Genomic DNA, 21,833 nt, shown 5'->3' on the forward strand with positions numbered 1-21,833 from the left:
GAAATTATCTTTTAAAACACTAAGTAAGTTTTTCTGGATCAACAATATAAAATGTTTTGAACGCTTCGATGTGGCATGTCGGATCCGGTCATAACGTCTGGGCCGGGTTTGGGGTGTTACAGTTTGGTTATTAGTTCATTAATTTACTGTTATTAACATATTATTATTCTTAATGTATTATCATTACTATTATTTTTATTTTTATTTTTTACTATCATCATTTTTAATTATTATTATAATTATTATTTGTTGTTTAATATATTATTACTATTGTATTTTTATTTATTTATTACCACTTCTATTGTTATTACTATTATTATATTTTACTACCATTATTTTTCATACGTATATACGCTCTGTTTATATTATTACTACTATAACTACTATATTTTTTACTCCTCTATTATGTATTACCAATATATTATTACTACCATTGTTACTTTTATTATTATCACTTGTTATTATACTCATCACTATTATTATACTTTATTATTGTTACTTATTATTTCACTATTATTATTATTGTATTCTTACTATTATTGTTATTATATTTCCTTTTTTTATTTACTTATGCGTTATTATTTTTTTATATTAACTAATTTAATACATATATTTTAGCACACTTATTTTATTTATATGTCATTACCCTTATTATTAGTATTTCATCATTTATTTTATTTATATCCTTTTAAATAATTTTAAATTTTAGATTACTTATTATTTGTATTATTGTTATTACTATTTGTATTTACCATTATTATTACTATTATTTTCACTTTTATTACTATTACTATTATCATTTCTTTATTATTTTCTACTACTATTATTATTATTAATATAAATATTGATATTCTTATTACTACTTTTATTATTATTAATAATATTATTGTTTTACCACCACTATTATTATCAACATTATTATTATCATCGTTTTCATCATTATTGTTAATTTCCTGTTGTCATGTTTTATATTTCTTTTATTTACTTATGTATTCGTTTATTTCATTTCCCTTATGCATTTGTTTTATGTTATTAACCTTGCCCTGAAGAAAACAATTTTTTTTTCATAAAAAGCGATACTCCATGTTTGGAATTTTGAGAAAATCGTGCCCTAACTTATTGGGTTTCGATTCTTCTCATTTTACCAAAATAACGGAATATTCTTTTAAATCACAATACGAGTTTAAAAAATGCCTATTTTCGGAGATGCGAGGTGTGGTGCCCTAACTTACGGGGTATGACATTTTGTTACCTCGAAATAAGATTTTTCACAAATAAACGCAATATTCGGTGTTCGGGAATTCGAGAAAATGTACCCTAACTTACTGGGTTTCAATTTTCCTCGTTCGCCCTCACTAACCGAATATCCTTTTTAAAAGGAGTTAAAATACATTAATTTTAAATAAAAGGCAAGCTCAGCCTCAAAGTTCGAGATGTCGTGTCCTAACTTACTGGGCATGATATTTTATTACTTCGAGATGAGAGAGTCCTTAACATCCGTTTTAATTTATTCAATCATTTTTGGCATTAATACAAAGTGGGATCATATTTTAAATTCTTTCAAGTTTTCAAATTTTTGACACTGAGACACTAATTAATCAACTAGGTACCAATTTTGGGCGTATCGAGGGTGCTAATCCTTCCTCGTGCGTAACCGACTCCCGAACCTGTTTTCTTGATTTTCGTAGACTAAAAATTATCGTTTTAGTAAATCTTAACTTTTATTAAAATGATTAATTTAAGGTGACTCGATCACACCTCACCAAAAAGGATTGGTGGTGACTCCCTCTATTCGTTTTCATTTTCAAATACAAGTCGATCCCCTTTTTTTCAAAAAAATGGTTACGACAATTAGATTAAATTATATTATTGTTAATTAAATAATTAAATTATAAGATTGATGTGTGAAAAATAAAATAAATGATGACAATTGTATGGAATTGATGGTGTACATTTGTATATATATGATTAAATACTTAATAGATATTTAGAATAAATATATTATAATATATGTTAAGTAAATAAATAAAATAAAGTATATATATATATATATATATATATATATATATAGGTATAAAAGAATAAAACAAAAGAAAAGAAATAAGAAAGAACAGAGAGCATTTGAAACAAGAGAAAAGAAAGAAAGAAAGAAAAGAAAAAGAAAAAACTAGGGATTTGAAGTTTGAAGTTTAAATTGGTAAGTCAATTAAGTCCTTTTCTTTTAATTTTGATGTTTTAGAAGTTTTAGAACAAAGTTTTGTAGAAATTAAGTTGAGATTTTGGAAGTTCTTAGGTTTTTTAGTATAGTTCATATTGAACAAATGATTGAATTAGGGATTAAATTGATAAAATTTTTAGTTAGAATTGGTAAAGGGATTAAATTGTGAAGTAAGCTATAAGTTTTATGTTGTAGGGACTAAATTGAGGAAAATTCGAAATTAAGAAAATATGCTGAAAAATTAATAGTTAAATTTGAGTATGGATGAAATTTGAATAGAAATAGAGTGTGAATTGAATTAGAAAAGTAAGTAAAATTAGTTAGGATTAAATTGGGAATAAGGTAGGAATTGATTAGAAATTCAATTATTTATTATAATTAGTGCTGTAATTAATAGTATAATTATTTTAATTTTCGTAGCTAGCAAAGAACCCGAGGCATTGGCACCAAAAGGAAAAGAAAAAGTTGTCAAGGAGTAATCGAATAAATTCGGGTTTGTATTACTATAATTCAAATTATTTATTTATTCATTAAATGTTAAATTAAATTATGTATTTGGTAAGTAAATTATGAGGTAAGTTTTGTTATGAAATTGAATGATAATTGAAATGGTTGTTAAATAAATTTTAGTATTGGATTATGATTGAATTGTTGAATTGAAAGACAATTTGAGATTTAAAGTGAAGTTGAATTGAGTGAGAAATATGTGTTAGTATTGAATTGTATTTTGATTGGTGAATGGAAAGTGTATTTGATTTTGAAATTGGATTTTTGAAATGAAAGTGAAATTGTGATTTAAGTGGAATTCATGTGAATATTGATTGAAACAAAGAAAATTGAATACCCTATTAACTAGTCGGGCTGAGTCGGATATAGTTGGCATGCCATAGGATTGGAAGTGTTCAGGGATACTTCGACCTCGAGTCGATGAGACACTGGGTGTCATACTGTTACTTCGGATAGGTTCGATGAGGTACTGGGTACCAACTTTACTTTGGCTAGGCCGATGAGACACTGGGTATCAACTTTGCTTCGAACTATCCGATGAGACACTGGGTGCCATTCTGGTGTGTTTGGTTGGATCCGTGTATCCGCCAAAGTCCGGGTTTGTTAATAGGGTGAATAACTGAAATGAGAAAATTAAATAAATTTAATTAATCGTACTATTAAAAATATGAGAAAGAAATTAAGAGTTGAACTGTGGATTGAATTGAAACATGAGATTTGAAGCATGAACTTAAGATTCATGAAACTGTTAAATATCGAATTATCGATATTGAAATCAGTTGAATAAATTAAATGAGAAAATCGAATGAATTTAATCGATTGAACTATTGAAAGTATGAGAAAATGAAATTATGAATTGAAATTGAGATATCAAAATAAGAAGTGAAAATAGAATGAATAGGAAATAATGACAGCTAATTTATCAAATCTATCAGCACCAAACTTATAAAACATTGCTTGCACACTTGGTTAAGCTAATTTATCAAATCTATCAGCACCAAATTGCAACAAATTCATTACAAACTTAGTTCAATTGTAACTAAAACAAAACATCATCAAAATATCAAAATGACAGCTGCATGTGCTTCAGCTGCTAACTTCATGGCTCGATCTCAAGCGCTGCATGTAAGCCAACTTCTAACAGGCTTCAAATACATCTCTGTCTTCTAACAACTGTGCCATCACATCTTTTTCATTATTGATTGGCGAGAAAATATGCATTAGATAACGGGACCGAGTTTCCCAATCTGTTTCATTCTACTTTATACCTTCCCACCACTGCTCTTCTCCTTTGATTGTTTTAAGACCTTTGCTTGACAACTCCCTTTTTAATAGGATTTTTAGCTTTGGGCAATCATAGAAGCCTATTCTCTCTAATTTTGGTGCAATGGATAGGCCATTTGAAATACTGACCAGTTCAGGGAGGTAAAGAAGAAACAACCTTTTCAAACTAGGGAGTAAAGGCTTTAAATATGGTAGAGCAGGTGCATGACTTACAAGGCTGCTCACTTGGGGACAGTTCTCCACAATAATCTCCTCCAAGTTAACAAAACTCGGGAGAAAAGGTTTTAAATATGGTAGGGCAGGTACATGACAAGGGTTTTATTTGGAGAGGATTGCCCAAAATATTCCTCGCAAAGTGAGGCTTTTGGAGAAAGGCATCAATCTGAATTTTGGATGTCCACGTTGTGGGGAAAGTGAAGATTTAGAACATGTGTTGTTAAGGGGCTGCAAAGCTGGTGAAGTGTGGAGTTTAATTGGAGTCTCAGTTCCTGATGATTCAGTTCATTATTTCATTATGTATTTGCTAAATTTATGTAGGATGATACTTTGACTGGGAGGAATATGCGAATTCTTCTGGATTAATCCAGATTTTTGGACTTAGGATGGGGTGTACAAAATAAACTTATTGAGTTTTAGTTTATGTTGGCTGTTTTAATGAGTAATTATGATGATTTTTCTTTTAAGAAAAATTTCTATTGAGCCTTATTTCACTAAAAATAAAAATAAAAATAAAATTTAAGTTATTTAATTAAAATATATATACATATTTCAATGATATTTTTAGCAAAAGAATAACATTTCAAATTATTTTAATTATAATAATGTTGTTGCCAAACAAATTTTTAACTTAAGCCACGAATGTATTATTAATTAAATTTATAGTTTTAGATTAAAATTATGAAAAATATTCAAATTAATGTTTTTACTAAATTAATTAACATTCAAATTTAGTTTTTAAATTTATTATTAAAAAATATTTCGAAAATTAAATTCAAGAAAATTTATTAATGGGTTAAAATGTTTTACACACAACGCCTAAACACAAAAAAGTATTAGTTTTTCGTCGATTGAGTCTTAAGTTAATTGGTATTGACATTGTTGCTAGCGTAAGAGGGCGTGAATTTGACTGCATTATCCTTTTATTTAAGAGTTGGAATGGACTATAAGTAATTTTTATACATTGTATCCAAAATTAAATATTAGGAATGGTAATGCTACCTTCAGATTAAAGAAAGTAAATAAAAAAAAGTAATTTTTTTTATAAAATCAATCTATTATTCAAAAATCATTTTGGGCGAAACAGGAGACACTAATTTCTCCAGCAGAAAAGGTGGGTCGACTCCTCTCATATCACTAACCTGTAGCAGCCAAATAAACAATTGCACTTGGTAAATTAGTAGCCTGATAACGTTGCAAGAACCCCTAATTAGTTAATCAAGTAATCAAAGAATAAATTATACCTCATAATTTATTGTGTAAATTAGTGCTCCATCAGTTCTGGAAGAGACACAATTAACAACATCAAGTCCTTCCTCAAGCAGTTGTTGTAGCACCTTTGAGAGGGTCAAAGCTTGAGCTCCAACACTGTCGCTGATCACAATTTCTACACCATCCAAAGATTGGCGAACTACAGCACTGCTAGGGAAGGCCTCGATACAGCTCATGCTCATCCCCTGGTGAAAACCACTCGAATTACCCCATACCTTCTTTAACTCATCTCTCTTGCCACTCAGTCCATCGATCCTCTTCTGCAGGTACTTTATGTAGCTAACTGCTCCATCCACTTCATCTGATATTGAACACTTTCCCTGAAAAAAAACCCATGAAATATGCCAAAGCCTGAAAAAAAAGAGGTTATCCATTGATTCGTGTACAGACTTTTTACCCTGATGTACTTAGGAGGGAGAAGGTTTCGAAGAGAAGCATAAAGGGTGGCTATTTCTTGCCTTCTTTGCCTCCCAATGCCCCTATGCATAGACTTTTTCTTATCATCATCGTTACTATTTTCTCTCTTGCCACTGGCCAATAATTTTTGTTGCCGGCCTCTGCTCCCCGACACAACAGCGGGGCAACACTGCCAAGAATTTAAATCTAAAACCTGTTACGGTGTGTTTGGTTCAATGTAGTAGTAGTACCGCAGTATTGTTCCCGATGAGCTGTGTTTGACTCATTTTTAACTTTTTTTTAATCACTTTTTGAGCTTTGTTAGTTTATTGTTTCTCCGAGGAAGAAATTCATTTGATTTCAGTTAAAATTTGCATGTCTTCCTTGAAAGTAGTGAATAAAGCGCTACGGGGAAAACAATTCTTAGGAATTAACGGGAAAAAGAATTGATTTTTGTTTTCCTGAATTTTAAAAGTAAAATTTTAAACTTTCTTTTTTTTTGTTGCGAGATGACTATTCATGTATTGTGCACACTTAGTGAACTCTCCAATAATGGTGAACTCTTTCGAGAGTGGCAAACTCCCAGCACAAGGCAAACACATATAGAAGACTAAACATGGCGAACCCTTCATATTTGGTGAACTATTAAAAACTGGCGAACCTTCGGCAAGATGTGAACTAGTTTTGGCGAATTAGGATGCGAACTGGGATTGCAGAAGATATGCAAGCTGGATGAAGTTGCATAGTGTATGGATTCTTGCGTGCAAGTCACGTTTTCCATATTTTTAGAAGATTTAGAATTTATTAGTATAATATATTTTTAATGTTTATTAGTATAAAATCTTTGTTATTTCTTTCCATAGTTAAAAGTTTTTTTTTTTTTGGTTATAAATACTCTTGTTACATTGTTTAAAGATATATTGCTAAAATTCTTTGTTTTCTTCTCTGTCATTCTTTCTTTCTTAGCATCGAATTCCAACAATTGGCATCATAGCAACTTTCTTAAGGGTCATTGTTGTTCTTTCTGTGTTATACATGGCTTCCTTGAGTTTTTCTCCACCTTTACTGGTGTTTTCAATGGTGAAAAATATCATATTTGGGTTGTTAAGATGAAGACCTACCTGTAAGCTTATTACTTGTGGGAGGTTGTGAATACAGATGTCGAGCTCGCATCATTGAGGGACAACACTACGGTCATTAAAATCAAGCACCACAGTAATGAGCGAGCTAAAATATATTAGGCGATGTCCTGTATATAGAATGAAGTCTCGGATGTTATATTCACACATATTATGGCTTGCGAGACCCCAAAAGAAGCTTGAGATAAGCTAAAGGAGGAGTTTCAAGGTTAGGTTAAGACCAAATAACAACAACTCATTAATCTTAGAAGAGATTTTGAGAAATTGAAAATGAAGGAGGCTGAAACAGTGAAACAATACGCAGACAAAATCATGATGGTAATTAATAACATTAGGTTGCTTGAGGAATAGCTTGCAAATAGCAAGGCCATTGAGAATATTATAACAACACTTTCTGAAAGGCATGAATCTAAAATTTCATCACTTGAAGACTCAAGGGACCTATTGGCGATCTCTCTTCTAGAATTGATAAATGTCATATATGCTCAAGAGCAAAGAAGAGCACTAAGGCGAGAGGACCATGCAAAAGAAGCATTGCGAGCCCTGAGTATTGATGGTGTGAACCCCTAGAAATATAATGGTAAGAAAGGTTTGACATAGAAGAACAAGAGGGTGAAGCAAGATGGTGGAAAGAAGAAATATTCACCATGTTTGCACTATAAGAAAAACACTCACCTTGAAAAATATTATTGGTTTAGACCTGATATAAAATGCAAATAATGCATGCAGTTGGGTCACATGGATAAAGTATGCAAAAACAAAGGGCAAACCCCTCAACAGCATATGCAAGCTCAAGCAGTTACGGGATATCACATTCAGAAGGAGCAGATGTTCATAGCAATGTCTTCTGCATCGAAAAATAGAGTCGCAAAAGGTTAGTTGATCGATAATGGATACACCAACCATATGAAATTAGATGAAAACATCTTCAGAAAGATTGACAGAAGCTGTGATATGAAGATGCGGGATGGTAACGACAAACTCCTAGAAGCTATGGGTAAGGGCGAATTGGTGATCAATTCGCCATCAGGTACTAAAGTAATTTCAGATGTCCTCTTAGTACCTGAGATAGATTAGAATCTCCTTAGCATTGGTCAACTGCTTGAGAAAAATTACAATATTGTCTTTAAGAATTATGGTTGCATTACATTTGACTTATTGGGACAGGAAGTTATAACAGTCTCAATGAAAAATAGAATTTTTGTGTTAGACTGGAATCTAGTAAACCCTAAAGCCTATTCTAATTTTGTGGATGTTTTGAACCTTTAGCACAAAAGACTGAGACATACAAACTATAAGTCTGTTAGTCGAATGCACGAAGCAGGTTTGGTCAAAGAAACAATCAGTATTGATGAGCATAAAGGCATCTGCCATGTATGCCTACTTGAGAAACATGCAAGGTTACCATTCACTCTGATGTGTGCAAACCAATAAAACACCCTCATTGAATGGGTGTAGAAACTTTTTCTTGTTCATTGATGACTGTACCAAGTATTGTTGGATTTATTTTTTGAAGTAAAAATCTAATGTAGGCAAAGCGTTTTGGAAGTTTAAAGTATAGATTGAGAACCAGATCGATTGCAAACTAAAGAAGGTCAGGTATGATAATGAAAAATTTAGTACACCTTCCAAAACTATTGTAAAACAGTTGGGATCCATCACCAACTCACCAACATTTACACTCCACAGTAGAATGGAGTGTGCGAGAGGAAGAACAGAATAGCAATAGACATGGCAGGGTGTCTACTGTTTGAAAGTAAGTTACCAAAGGAGTTTTAGGCTGAAGCAGTGAACACATCAGTTTATTTGCTGAAAAGACTACCAACCAAAACTGTAAAAGAAAAAACTCCATTCAAAACATGGTTTGAAAATAAAAGAAAAAACTCCTTTCAAAACATGGTTTGGAAATAAACTCTATGTTTCTCACTTAAAAGTTTTTGGTTGTGTTTGTTTTACACCTGTTGAATAACTCGTCTGGAGAAAGGGTTTAAGTTTTGGCATAGCATACCTGCTACAATTCCTTATTTCTTGCAATCCCTGTGTTTATCCACACCGGTATTGGTATCAGAGCCTAAGGTTCAGTATAACTCGTCTCTAGTAATCTAGAAGACAGATAGATTTAGAGAAAATTTTTTAATCATGGAAGAAAACATGTTAACCCGACCTTCAACTTCTTCTACCCCCATCTCTTTACCTGATTTTCCTATGAAATCTCATTCTGCAAGGAAGATTTCTTCTTTGTATAAAATAGAACACTTAAGTGAAGAAGATAAAGTACATCCTATAGATCTTCCTACAGTAAATCCTTATGCTACTTATAGAAAGTCTGCCTTTTACCCTGTAAAATCTATTAGAACCTTGATCAAAGGCTCTACTAAACAAGTCAGGGAATATATTCAAGCCTGACGATTTGATAGTTTCCCCATTTATGTAGCCTCTCCAGAACAATTTGTTACCCTTGAAATTCCAACAGAATTTCCAGCAGAATGGAAATGTGCAGGATATACACACATCTATTTTGGAGCCATACGCCTTGCTCTAAACTACCATGGTACAGCTGGAAAGCCTGTAGTTGCAAGAATTGCACTTTTGGATTCTAGATATTTGGAATACCAAAATGCATGCATTGCTACTGTTGAAGCAACATTAAACTCAGGCCTTGTTATGGTTACTCTTTTTCCAAATTTTACAATGGCATTGGCAGACCCTAATCTGACTAAAGCTTTGAAGGTTCAGATTCAAATAGCAGGAGCACCACAAGTGGCTTCAGCTATTATTGCAACTCTCCATTATCAGATCTTCTACAAAATCCAGGATCATGCCTTTAATATTTCTAGGCATGGAACAGATGACTCCTTACTTATCTCAGTAAACACAAATGACCAGCCTCATTGTGTTCATGTTCCAAGACAGATTCTAAAAAGGGAACTTATCAAACTTCTCCCAGAAAAATGGATTACTAGTTATGAACGACTCCATGAGCATATCCAACCAATCCAATCAACCTCAAGTCAGATTATATCAAAGGGAGACAGAACAACTGAGATCTAATTTGATCATAATCATCTTCACAATCCACAGAATCCCAATATTTTCCCGACCCAGTTAATGATGCAACCAATCGAAAGACCGACACAACTCCAAGACCAAGAAGATCCAGACTGCTATTGTCCATTATGTGAATTAGGCCCAGAAAGAAGCCTGATAGAAAGTTTTTCCGCAGAAGGAAAACCTCTATACATGTTTAAAGACCCAGAACTGGACACTGTCCTTGGGCTTTAAACTGTGCAGATGACAGAATGACTACCTGGATTGATGGCATGAATATGTCTACATCAAATCCAGGAAAGAAGAAGAAAAAGAAAAACTCTACCTAGGACAAGTTTTACAAAAGATGGATGGAAGGAGATCCAGACATTGGACCACTTGAAGAAGACAATGGTAAATTTGTTTACCATGTTGATTACTCATCTAAATCTTTACCAAATACACAGGTTCCATCTGAACCTTGTAAATCTCCTTCTCCTCCTCCTCTAAAATCATCTACTTTACCCCCTTCTAACATTCCCAAGAAACCAAAACCTTTTCCTCAGCCGTGTAACAAGAAAATAAACAAATGGGTCAAGAAGAACCCATATTTTCTTACTCCACAAAAACTAATTCCTGCTGTGTGTATGATGCAACCCACGACATCATATGACAAAGATTTCCCACCTCTTGAAGAATACTCTGAAAAGAGTTATACCCATGCACAAAAAATTCCTTCAAATATTCAGACCGATATTCCAGGTGCACCAGCCAAAATAAGTGCTGCAAAGGCCACCCTCAACTGGCAAACAGAAAATGCTATTGCTCAAAACCATGCTTTGAAAAGAATTGATTCAAAGATCTCAACAGTTGAAGCCAAAATAGATGACAATACCAAGATGGTCAAAGATCTAATCCAACTTTTACAAAATTAGATTGGATGCAGTAGCAAAACAACCAGTAGCACCAGGGAAAGCTTTCTTTTCTCATCTTGCACAAAGAGAAAAAGAAATCCAAAAATTGAAAGATCAAATAAAGACTCTTCAAGATACAGAAAAAATTTCTGAGCTTACTCAGAGAGCAGAAACAATTGAATTGTTTCCCTCCATCAGACAGAAAAATCTACTCCCAGCAGAAGGAATCCAAATAACTTTTCTAGAAACTCCAAAACGTACCAAACCAAGTACGTATGAAATTTTTCTGGAAATTCAAAAACAAGAAGCTGAGAAAAAGAAGAAAAAATCCACTAAAGAAAACAAAGCAAAAAGTGAAAGTGAAGCTTATCAAATAGAGAAGAAACTTGGAAAAAGACCAGTTTTTGAAGAATCTCCACCAAGATTACCTCCTCCAAAACAAGTCTCAAAATCCTTGATGATCCAAGAAGATCATAATCCTTTGACTAATTTTTTAAAGGATTATACAGAATCTATGATTCCTAAGGTCTCAACTGTACAAAATCTAGAATCAAATACTGAAATTAATTTAGGAGAAAGTTCAAGATCATCAGAAGAATCTGAATTCCCATAAGACGAACAGACAGAATCAAAAGATGAAGAATTACAAGAATTGCAAAAAACATTTCAGACAACTAAAGTTGAAGAGCCAAGTGATGATGAAATGTAAGATATGCCAGAATTATCTTCTGCTCAACAGAAACAAATGCAAAGATCTTCCATAGGAAGAACCACTTTCACTCTAGATGATCTGCTACCGGCAAAATGGCCAGACAGAATCCAAGAATTCAATTCTTGGTTAGAAACTCGCAAGCTCACTAAAGATAGCAATTACAACATTCTTATAGAGTTTGTCTCCAGATTTACAGGAATGTTGAGAGATTGGTGGAGCCCCATCGATCAACATAATCAAATAAAGTTTCTAGTTCTTCATGATCTGGCTCAACCAATTAGAATCATAAATCAACATTTTGTAGGAAACCCTGAAAATTTGTTGACGTTAAAAAGAAGGGAATTCTACAAAAGAAAATGTTGTTCGTATGTTAAGAAGGATTTGGAAAGGAGTTTCAAAGTAATGACCAAGTTATTTTATGCTTTAGGCCTTAATCCAAATATCAAGCCAGTCATCCTCTCGTCTCTCCCAAACCCAATTCAAGTTGTGGTTAATCAAGCTCTTCAAACGCAGAACAAAGACATTCTCCAAATCACAGTGGGAGAACTTCAACAAGAGGTGTTTGTTGCCTTAGAAGACATTTGCAATAGAAGAATGATATTCAAAGATTATCTCCATGGTGATAAAAGAATTGACAGAGCCTGTGATGATTCTTATTTGAAATATAAATGCCCAAAAGATCATCTGTGTGATTGCCGCACAAAAAAGATGAAACATTTTAAAAAACATTCTTTTTTCCCAACTTCAAAAAGAAAGAAAAAGATCAGGCCTCGATGGAGATATCACAAGAAGAAGAGAAAGTTAACAAAATCTGATCATTGCTACATCTATAATCAAAAAGGACATTTTTCAAAGAATTGTCCAAAAAATAAGAAACAAGCCAAGAAGATTGCACAGATAGTGAGACAATCAGGAGTTAAGATCTAAGAAGAAAATGATATTGAATCTGTTTGCTCTATTGAAGATGAGCCATCAGATAGAACAATCTGTGCTATTCCTGCTTGCGATTCTTAAAAATCAGAATCAGATTATTCTGATATACAGATGATACAAGCTAAAGCTCAATCTGTTGACAAAACTGTTGATACAGTCCCAGTTCCTCATATACCTGTTAAAGTCTACCTAGACAAATATAGTAAACCCATTACTGTAATTGCCTTCATAGATACTGATGCAGCAGAAACCATCATGAATCCAGATGTTTTACCTTCAGAATGGTGGAAACCTCATATAAGGTATTTTGATTCTGCTGCTGATGTCCCTTTTGCTACCTACCTGACTAGTAAACCAATTACTATTCAGTTTTTCCCAGGCTGTTGTGTAAAAACTACAGTATTGGGATCGAAACTTCCTGAAAAAGATATTGTAATAGGTTTTGACCTCTACAAAAAAACCCAGCACCTTAGAATACTCCCTGAAGGAGTAAGATACAAAAATTTTTTCCAACCCTTTATCAGAATTCCAAAACTTTTTGTCATTCAATCTGAAAAAATCCTTCACACTATCAAGGAATTAAAAGTCCAATCATGTGCAGAATCTCATTCTGAATTCCTGAATAAATACCCAAGTCCTTTGTGGAAAAACCCAGATTTCTTCATTAATTTGCCTTTCAAGAAAAATGAAGATATCAACCCAACAAAAGCCAGCCACCAGGAAATGAATCCAAATCATCTGCTGTTAGTAGAAAAAGAATGTAAAGAACTATAGCAACAAGATCTGATTGAGCCCTCAGATTCTCAATGGGGATGTGAAGCTTTCTATGTGAATAAAAGATCTGAACAGACCAGAGAAAAATTAAGATTGGTAATTAATTACCAACCTCTTAATCATTTCCTCCAAAATGACAAATTCCCTCTTCCAAACAAAGATTTACTCTTCTCAAGTCTAGCCAAAGCAAGAATTTTCTCTAAATTTGACCTCAAGGCAAGTTTTTGGCAATTAGGAATCCATCTTGATGACAGATCAAAAACAGAATTTTGTATTCCTAATGGACATTTCCAATGGAAAATCATGCCATTTGGATTAAAGACTTGTAATATCTTGATTTTGGGCCTAGTCGGAATAGTGGTTTCTTGACCACAAAATCCGAGATAGAAATAATTATTTTATGATTATTTTAAGGTCTATGATATGATTGCATTGTTGTGTGAAATTTTCGTGAAGAAATTTTATGCATAAAATGCTTAAATTGAAATTAGGGACTAAATCAAATAATTTGCAAAACTTGTATTCTAGAAGTTTCTAGTATGAAATTGTTTTGAAATATTAATTAGGAGGTCTTAAATAGAAATTTTACCAATTTCTAAGTCTATGGACAAAATTGGACATGGATGAAATTTTGGAAAGTTTAGTAGTAAGGGCATTTTGGTCATTTAGGGTAAAATGAATTAAAATACAAAATTAAAAGCCAATTTTGCTCATCTTCAACCCCATGGCGAATATAGCAAGGAGAAACCCAGCTAGGGTTTTTCAAGCTTCCAAGCTCGATTAGTAAGGAAAACTAAAATTCGGGCTAAAATAGGGAAAATACCAAGTTGTGGACGAAATGGTAAAAGTAGCCATTTTCACATACGAGGTAAGTTCATGTGTAATGTAGTAACATAATTGTCATTTTAAGCAATTTAATGTTGTTTATATGATATGATGCTGATTATTATCATGAAATATTATGCTTTGTGGTTATTGTTGAATAATATGTAATTATGTGAATTACTTGATGAGTATGAACTATCACCGAAGTATCAATTTCGATATTCCGTGGAAGATGGCAAAGATGTGTGATCGAGGAAAACGCCCGTTTGAACCTTAGGAATAGATTAGGATACAAGTGACATGTCACTAGGATGGTTGAGCATCCGAACTCGTTGAGTTGAGTCCAAGTTCACTTATGGATGCAAATGTCCGAACTCATTGAGTTGAGTCCGAGTTCGTGAGATGTAACTAGGCATCCGAACTCGATGAGTTGAGTCTGAGTTCACTTATGGATATGAACGCCCGAGCTCGTGGAGTTGAGTCCGAGTTCGCTTATGGGCGGGTTACATAGTAGCTTGGCTACATATGTGGCACTTATGTGCAAACTTTTCATGTATCCGAATTATATTCTGATGTGTTCAACGGGTAAAGTTTTACTCAAATGGAGGAATACTCAAGATGAAAAGGACATATTGGTAAGTGTTGTGAAATGAATACTTTGAACAGGTATGTACTTAACCTTCGGGTTGAAAACTCAACATAACAACAATATGATAAGATGGTAAATGAAAATGTGATATGAATGTCTCGGTGATGAGTATGCAAATGATGTTTTATGTTTGCTTATATAGTTGTGTTACTTGCTATTTGCATGTGAACTTATTAAGTATTTATGCTTACTCCCTCCTTTTCATTCCTTGTAGTTTTGACAAGCCAGCTCAGAAATCGGGAACGGTCGGAGGCTCGCTCACACTATTCGTATACCATCTTGGCATAATGGCTTGTATATTTTGAGTATGGCATGTATAGCATTATAATCATTTTGTATATATGGTCTTATGATATGGTTATTGAGTGGTATGGAAATGCTTGGTAATGATTAGCCATTGGAAGGGCTAATCATGATCATATTTGGTGTTATGTATGTCAAATTGCTAGCTAATCCATGGAAACCATGAAATAGGTAAAATTTACCATAAAATAGATTCAGACAGCAGTAGTGACGTGAATTTGAAAAATCACTAAAAATAGTATAAATGGAATTAAATAATGACTAAGTTATAGAATCGAAGCTTGATGAGTCTATTTTCATATGGAAGAAGCGAAATAGGTATATGAGCTATATTTTATGAGATGTTTAAATTTTTGTGAAACAGGGCCAGAGCAATTTCTGGATCCCCTGTTCTGACTTTGGAAATTCACCATAAATTTTTCAAAGATAATTAGAAGTTATGATTTATATGTACAGATTCCTTATTTAGTGTAGTTTTATTAGAGGCAAACGGCATAGTCATTGAAGCTCTGTACAGGGAGATATCCAATTCGTAATACACAGAGGTCAGAGTAGTTGAACCCTAAAATAGGGGACTTTAACTAATAAACTGCACTAATTGGCCCGACCAAAAATTCTAGAAAAAAAATTAGTAGATAGATATATGAGTCTAGTTTCAGGAAAAATTTACGGAATTGGATTTCGAGTTTTGGAACTCGAGATATGATTTTTAAAGCGACTGTGATGCAGTTAGCCAGCTTGTCTGGAAATTTTAAAATGAATTGTATGAGTTGTTTAAGTAATGAATTAAGTCCGTTAACACCTCGTGTTCGACTACGGAAACTGTCTCGGGTACGGGGCATTACATTTAATGGTATCAGAGTAGGTTTAGTCGGTTCTCGGACTAACCTAGCATGTGTAAAAGTTTAGCTATACATGCCACTGATCTGTGATAGTGTGATGTCTTCCGACGCATATGAGTACCGTCTTATTTAGACAGGGTACTCTCCAACCGAGCTGTGTTGACCATGTTCAATGTTATGTGAAGGTATTTGAGTAAAATTATGATTATGATAAGTCTCGGTTCAGAAAAGTATGAATAAAGGTTTAGGATACATATGTGATAAATATTCATATTTGCTTAATGCTCATATGATGTAGTGTATGTGGCTTACTTGATAAGATGAACGGAATAAATAGAAAGTAGTAGAAGTATGAATAAAGGTCATATTATTATGATACGAGTGAAAATGTCCTTGTCTTGATTTGGACATCGAATGTTGATGAATGCTAATGATATATAATTTTTATGAGATAAAGGATTATAATGAAATGAACTTATCTATGTTAAATTGTTGGACTGAATTATATGATTGTAATGATATGTACATGATGATGCACGAAATGAAAGTTGTGATTGTGATGCAAATATCTATGTTTGTTTGGTCTTATATGATGTTATGAGCATGACTTAATTTAATTAAATGAATGGATAAGTAAAGCTATCTAGAAAACATAGAATGTATGCATAAGTATATTGTCTAAATGGGACAATAGGAAAATTTGTGTAAGCCAACATGAATGTTGCATTGCCTGAATGAATGACATGATTTTGAAGATGTTACTATGATGAAGGAAGTTGTGTCATATGTATATGTATAAGAAAGTCGAGTCAGAGGTCCTACAACCCCTACCCCTTACCGAAGTGGTACTTATAATGGAATTTCATGAGATTTGTATTGAATAAGTTTCCGGTTGAGAACCCAAAGAGTTTAGTGAGAGAATAATTATAAGTATGATTAGAGATTGAAAATGAGCTGATAAGTAAAGTCAGAGCCAGTAAAGTATCGGATTGACCTAAAGATTATTGGAGTTATGCACTATCCCAATTAGAGAAGGAATTCTCATTGGTAAACCGAATTACACAGGTGCAAGGTCGAGAAAAGTGTAAATCGAAATTTATTCAGAATTGGCCTTCTTTAGTGAATGGTTTAATATGAAATTTGTGACGGCAGAACTAGTTGGGGAAATGATAATTGAAATGTGAACTATCTGAGTGTGACAGTTATGACTGGACAGATTTAGCAGTCTCTTTTGAGATGTTCTATGTGTTTACCCGTTCTCAGAAATATTTCTATGGCTATTGATCTTCTGAAGAAATTCTTATTATATGGGAATGTCTTCTAATTCTGGTGTTGGATGAAAGCATTGGTAGTCTGACTGGTTTATAATTTATATTGCTCTATTTCATCGGGTATTCTATTTCATTTCGTCTGATAAGAATTGATGAGAGGATACATATGATATTATGATTCTGTTTCTTCTACTTGATGCTTCATCTGATATATATGTATGGGAAGATATAGTGTTCTTGTTATATTTGATTTCAGTGGGATTAAATGATGTTTTCTTCTGGACTTTCTTTCTTTGAAGAATTATCGGGGTATTCTGTATTTTCTCTATGAGTTTGGTTTTCGATTCTCCGGCATAGTATCATATCTTGGGTTTCTTTATCCTGGATCTCTTTATTCTGGATTTCTTTATTCCGGGTTTCTCTATCTTGGATTTCTTTATTCGGTTTTCTTGTTATCTTTGTTCCATAATTTGTCAATTACGACTCATGTTCGAAGTGGGTTCTTCAGCTCGTGATAATCATGTCAAATATGACTATACTTCTAATTTGATCTTGGTAATATGGTGATTTTAGTATTGGGGTTTTTTTTCTAATTTCTGTGTAAGGATTTGACATCAGTAAAGGCATAAGTGATAAAAGCGCGAGTTTCAGTCGGTATGGTGAATTATCTATTTGAAAGATTTCATGTGACAATTATCTCAAGATTATTTTTCCCAAGTCTGATAACAGAATTTCATTTTGTACGGATAAAAGAGTAAATAGTTTGAACGAGAAGTGTATATTTATTAGAAAAGAGTTGGATATTAGTTTAAGTCACTATGAATGATAAGGTTTCCATCTTGTGAAAGCTGAAAAGTTTATTACATGTTGACAGTTCGGATAGATGAGAATATTGGTAACCAAGGCGTCGAACTAGACTAGTCTACATTGAGCAAAGACTTCGACTTTCTCGTAATGTCTTGTTGTATGAATTGTGATGTGTTTCAAGACAATGAGGTAATGTGATAGTTTAGAGCATTCGATGTTACATAAAATCGGAGTTGTTAAAGGGTTAAAGCCGAACATTGGGATCTATCAAAATTATCCTTGTCAGTGTTGATATTGGGATGGAAATGAGAAGGATTATTCTTGAGGCCATGTCAGAAATATTTCCATGGCGGAAAGAGGAAAATGTGATGTATCCTATTGTTAAATGTTTGGCGAGATCTATAAATCATATATGTATTGAATGAATTCCTACTCATCAGATTCATGGAATTTCAGGTCTCTTTGATTGTTGGATTTCTTGGAATTCCGGTCTCCATTAAATCAAGTTGAGATCTGGGTTTTATGTCATGATATCATGGGAAACTGAGAAGGGTTGAAAATTTAAGAACAGTTGAGAGTTGAGACTGTAAGCTTTTAGATCATATGAGAAATTAAAGAGATGTATTGGAGGTACAGCCTAAGTGAAAGTTCTTCGGCACCGAATATGAGATTAAAAGTGAAGACCACTTTTCTGGTAAGATTTTCGGGGACGAAAATCCCTAAAATGGGGGAGAGTTGTAATATCTTGATTTTGGGCCTAGTCGAAATAGTGGTTTCGTGACCACAAAATTCGAGATAGAAATAATTATTTTATGATTATTTTGAGGTCTATGATATGATTGCATGATTGTGTGAAAATTTCGTGAAGAAATTTTATGCATAAAGTGCTTAAATTGAAATTAGGGACTAAATCGAATAATTTGCAAAACTTGTATTCTAGAAGTTTCTAGTATGAAATTGTTTTGAAATATTAATTAGGAGGTCTTAAATAGCAATTTTACCAATTTCTAAGTCTATGGACAAAATTGGACATGGATGGAATTTTGGAAAGTTTAGTAGTAAGGGCATTTTGGTCATTTAGGGGTAAAATGAATTAAAATACAAAATTAAAAGCCAATTTTGCTCATCTTCAATCCCATGGCCGAATATAGCAAGGAGAAACCATGGCTAGGTTTTTTCAAGCTTCCAAGCTCGATTAGCAAGGAAAACTAAAATTCGGGCTAAAATGGAAAAAATACCAAGTTGTGGACGAAATGGTAAAAGTAGCCATTTTCGCATACGAGGTAAGTTCATGTGTAAATGTAGTAACATAATTGTCATTTTAAGCAATTTAATGTTGTTTATATGATATGATGCTGATTATTATCATGAAATATTATGCTTTGTGGTTATTGTTGAATAATATGTAATTATGTGAATTACTTGATGAGTATGAACTATCACCGAAGTATCAATTTCGATGTTCCGTGGAAGATGGCAAAGATGTGTGATCAAGGAAAACGCCCATTTGAACCTTAGGCATAGATTAGGATACAAGTGACATGTCACTAGGATGGTTGAGCATCCGAACTCGTTGAGTTGAGTTCGAGTTCACTTATGGATGCAAATGTCTGAACTCGTTGAGTTGAGTCCGAGTTCGTGAGATGTAACTAGGCATTCGAACTCGTTAAGTTGAGTCCGAGTTCACTTATGGATATGAACGCCCGAGCTCGTGGAGTTGAGTCCGAGTTCACTTATGGATATGGTCTTATGATATGGTTATTGAGTGGTATAGAAATGCTTGGTAATGATTAGCCATTGGAATGGCTAATCATGATCATATTTGGTGTTATGTATGTCAAATTGCTAGCTAATCCATGGAAACCATGAAATAGGTAAAATTTACCATAAAATAGATTCAGACAGCAGTAGTGACGTGAATTTGAAAAATCACTAAAAATAATATAAATGGAATTAAATAATGAATAAGTTATGGAATCGAATCTTGATGAGTCTATTTTCATATGGAAGAAGAAAAACAGGTATATGAGCTATATTTTATGAGATGTTTAAATTTTTGTGAAACAGGGCCAGAGCGATTTCTGGATCCCCTGTTCTGACTTTGTAAATTCACCATAAATTGTTCAAAGATAATTAGAAGTCATGATTTATATTTACAGATTCCTTATTGAGTTTAGTTTTATTAGAGACAAACGACATAGTCATTGAAGCTCTGTACAGGGAGATATCTGATTCGTAATACACAGAGGTTAGAGTAGTCAAACCCTGAAACAGGGGAGACTTTAACTAATAAACTGTACTAATTGGACCGACCAAAAATTCTAGAAAAAAAATTAGTAGATAGATATATGAGTCTAGTTTCAGGAAAAATTTACAGAATTGGATTTCGAGTTTTGGAACTCGAGATATTATTTTAAAGCGATGTGATGCGTTAGCCACTTGTCTGAAATTTTAAAATGAATTGTATGAGCTGTTTAAGTAATGAATTAAGTCCATTAACACCTCGTGTTCGACTCCGGCAACGGTCTCGGGTACGGGGCGTTACATTGCTTCTTCCTTGTTCCAAAAAGCAATGATAAAGATTTTTCATCCTTTGATGGAAAATGCTTTAGTTTACATTGATGATATCCTACTCTACAGCAAGGATGAAGATTCTCATGCACAACTCCTTAGTGATTTCAAATCATTTATTTTCAAATATTGGATAATGTTATCAGAAAAAAAATGCAGATCAACAAATCGGAGATCCAGTTTCTAGGAATGGACATCAAAGAAGAAAAATATTCTCTAAGACCACATATTGCTCAAGAACTTCTCAAATTCCCATCAAAATATTTATCTGTCAAACAAGTTCAACAATTCATTGGGATTGTTAATTATCTTAGATATTTTATTCCTAAAGTTTCTAAGTATATTAACCCCCTAAAAAAGATGCTCAAAAAAGACCCTTCTCCATGGTCTTCTTTTCAGACAAAAGCTCTTCAAAGGTTGAAAGAAATTACTCAGAATTTGCCTCCACTCCAGATCCCCTCAGATGGAGAAATAATCCTACAAGCAGATGCTAGTGACAAATATTGGGGAGCAATTTTGTTTGAAAAAAGAAATGGCAAGAAACAACTCTGCGGATATAAAAGTGGAAGATTTTCAGAAGTAGAAATTCATTACCACTCCACATTCAAAGAAATCCTTGCAGTCAAGAAAGGTATGGCAAAATTTAAATTTGAACTTCTGGGATACTATTTTCTGGTAGAAATGGATATGTCTTCATTTCCACAAATGCTCAAGTTTAAACAGAAAACAGTTCCTCATCCACAACTCTTGAGATGGGCAGAATGGTTTTCTCAGTTTAAATTTGACGTCAGACATATATCAAGAAAGCAAAATGTTTTTGCTGATTTACTTTCCAGACCCAAAGAAAACCCAGAAGTCTTTGCTTACAAGAGAATTTTTTGGCCTAGACCAATCATAATGTACAGACTTTATTCCTCATCATCCATCTCTCCTACCCCTTACACCGTCACTCCCAACCTTCACCCTGAATATCCACCAGAATTTATACTCTTGTGGAAAAGAATTGCTTTCACCAAAAAGCTAGAGACATGATGTTCGAATACCAAATCCAAGTTTTCAAGAATTTTGGAGGACTTATTCTTAAATCTTAGGGTATCTATCCAGATTATCTTTTCATTCACCGAATAAGGTTTCAGTTTGTTGAACAACCAAATGAATTAAAATGGTTTTTAT

The 21,833-nt window shown here is 33.2% G+C and overlaps 1 protein-coding gene across 5 annotated transcripts in view; it reads right to left on the reverse strand.

Moving 5' to 3' along the window:
- Positions 1-5,130: 5,130 nt before the first annotated feature.
- Positions 5,131-21,833, reverse strand: part of LOC108487646 (disease resistance protein RPS2-like) — a 40,733-nt gene continuing 24,030 nt past the window's right edge. For 3 of the 5 annotated variants that reach the window (XM_017792025.2, XM_053019644.1, XM_053019645.1), the window contains 3 exons: positions 5,895-6,083; positions 5,470-5,817; positions 5,131-5,367 (listed from right to left, as the gene is read on the reverse strand). In XM_017792025.2, coding sequence (XP_017647514.1) covers positions 5,284-5,367; positions 5,470-5,817; positions 5,895-6,083 — 621 coding nt within the window. In that variant the 3' untranslated portion in view covers positions 5,131-5,283. Of the gene's footprint in view, positions 5,368-5,469; positions 5,818-5,887; positions 6,084-21,833 lie in introns of those variants that run through there. The other 2 variants (XM_053019646.1, XM_053019647.1) reach the window with 2 other exon arrangements.

This window comes from Gossypium arboreum, chromosome 10 (genome assembly GCF_025698485.1).
Source record: "Gossypium arboreum isolate Shixiya-1 chromosome 10, ASM2569848v2, whole genome shotgun sequence".
In the NCBI taxonomy this organism is placed as follows: domain Eukaryota; kingdom Viridiplantae; phylum Streptophyta; class Magnoliopsida; order Malvales; family Malvaceae; genus Gossypium; species Gossypium arboreum.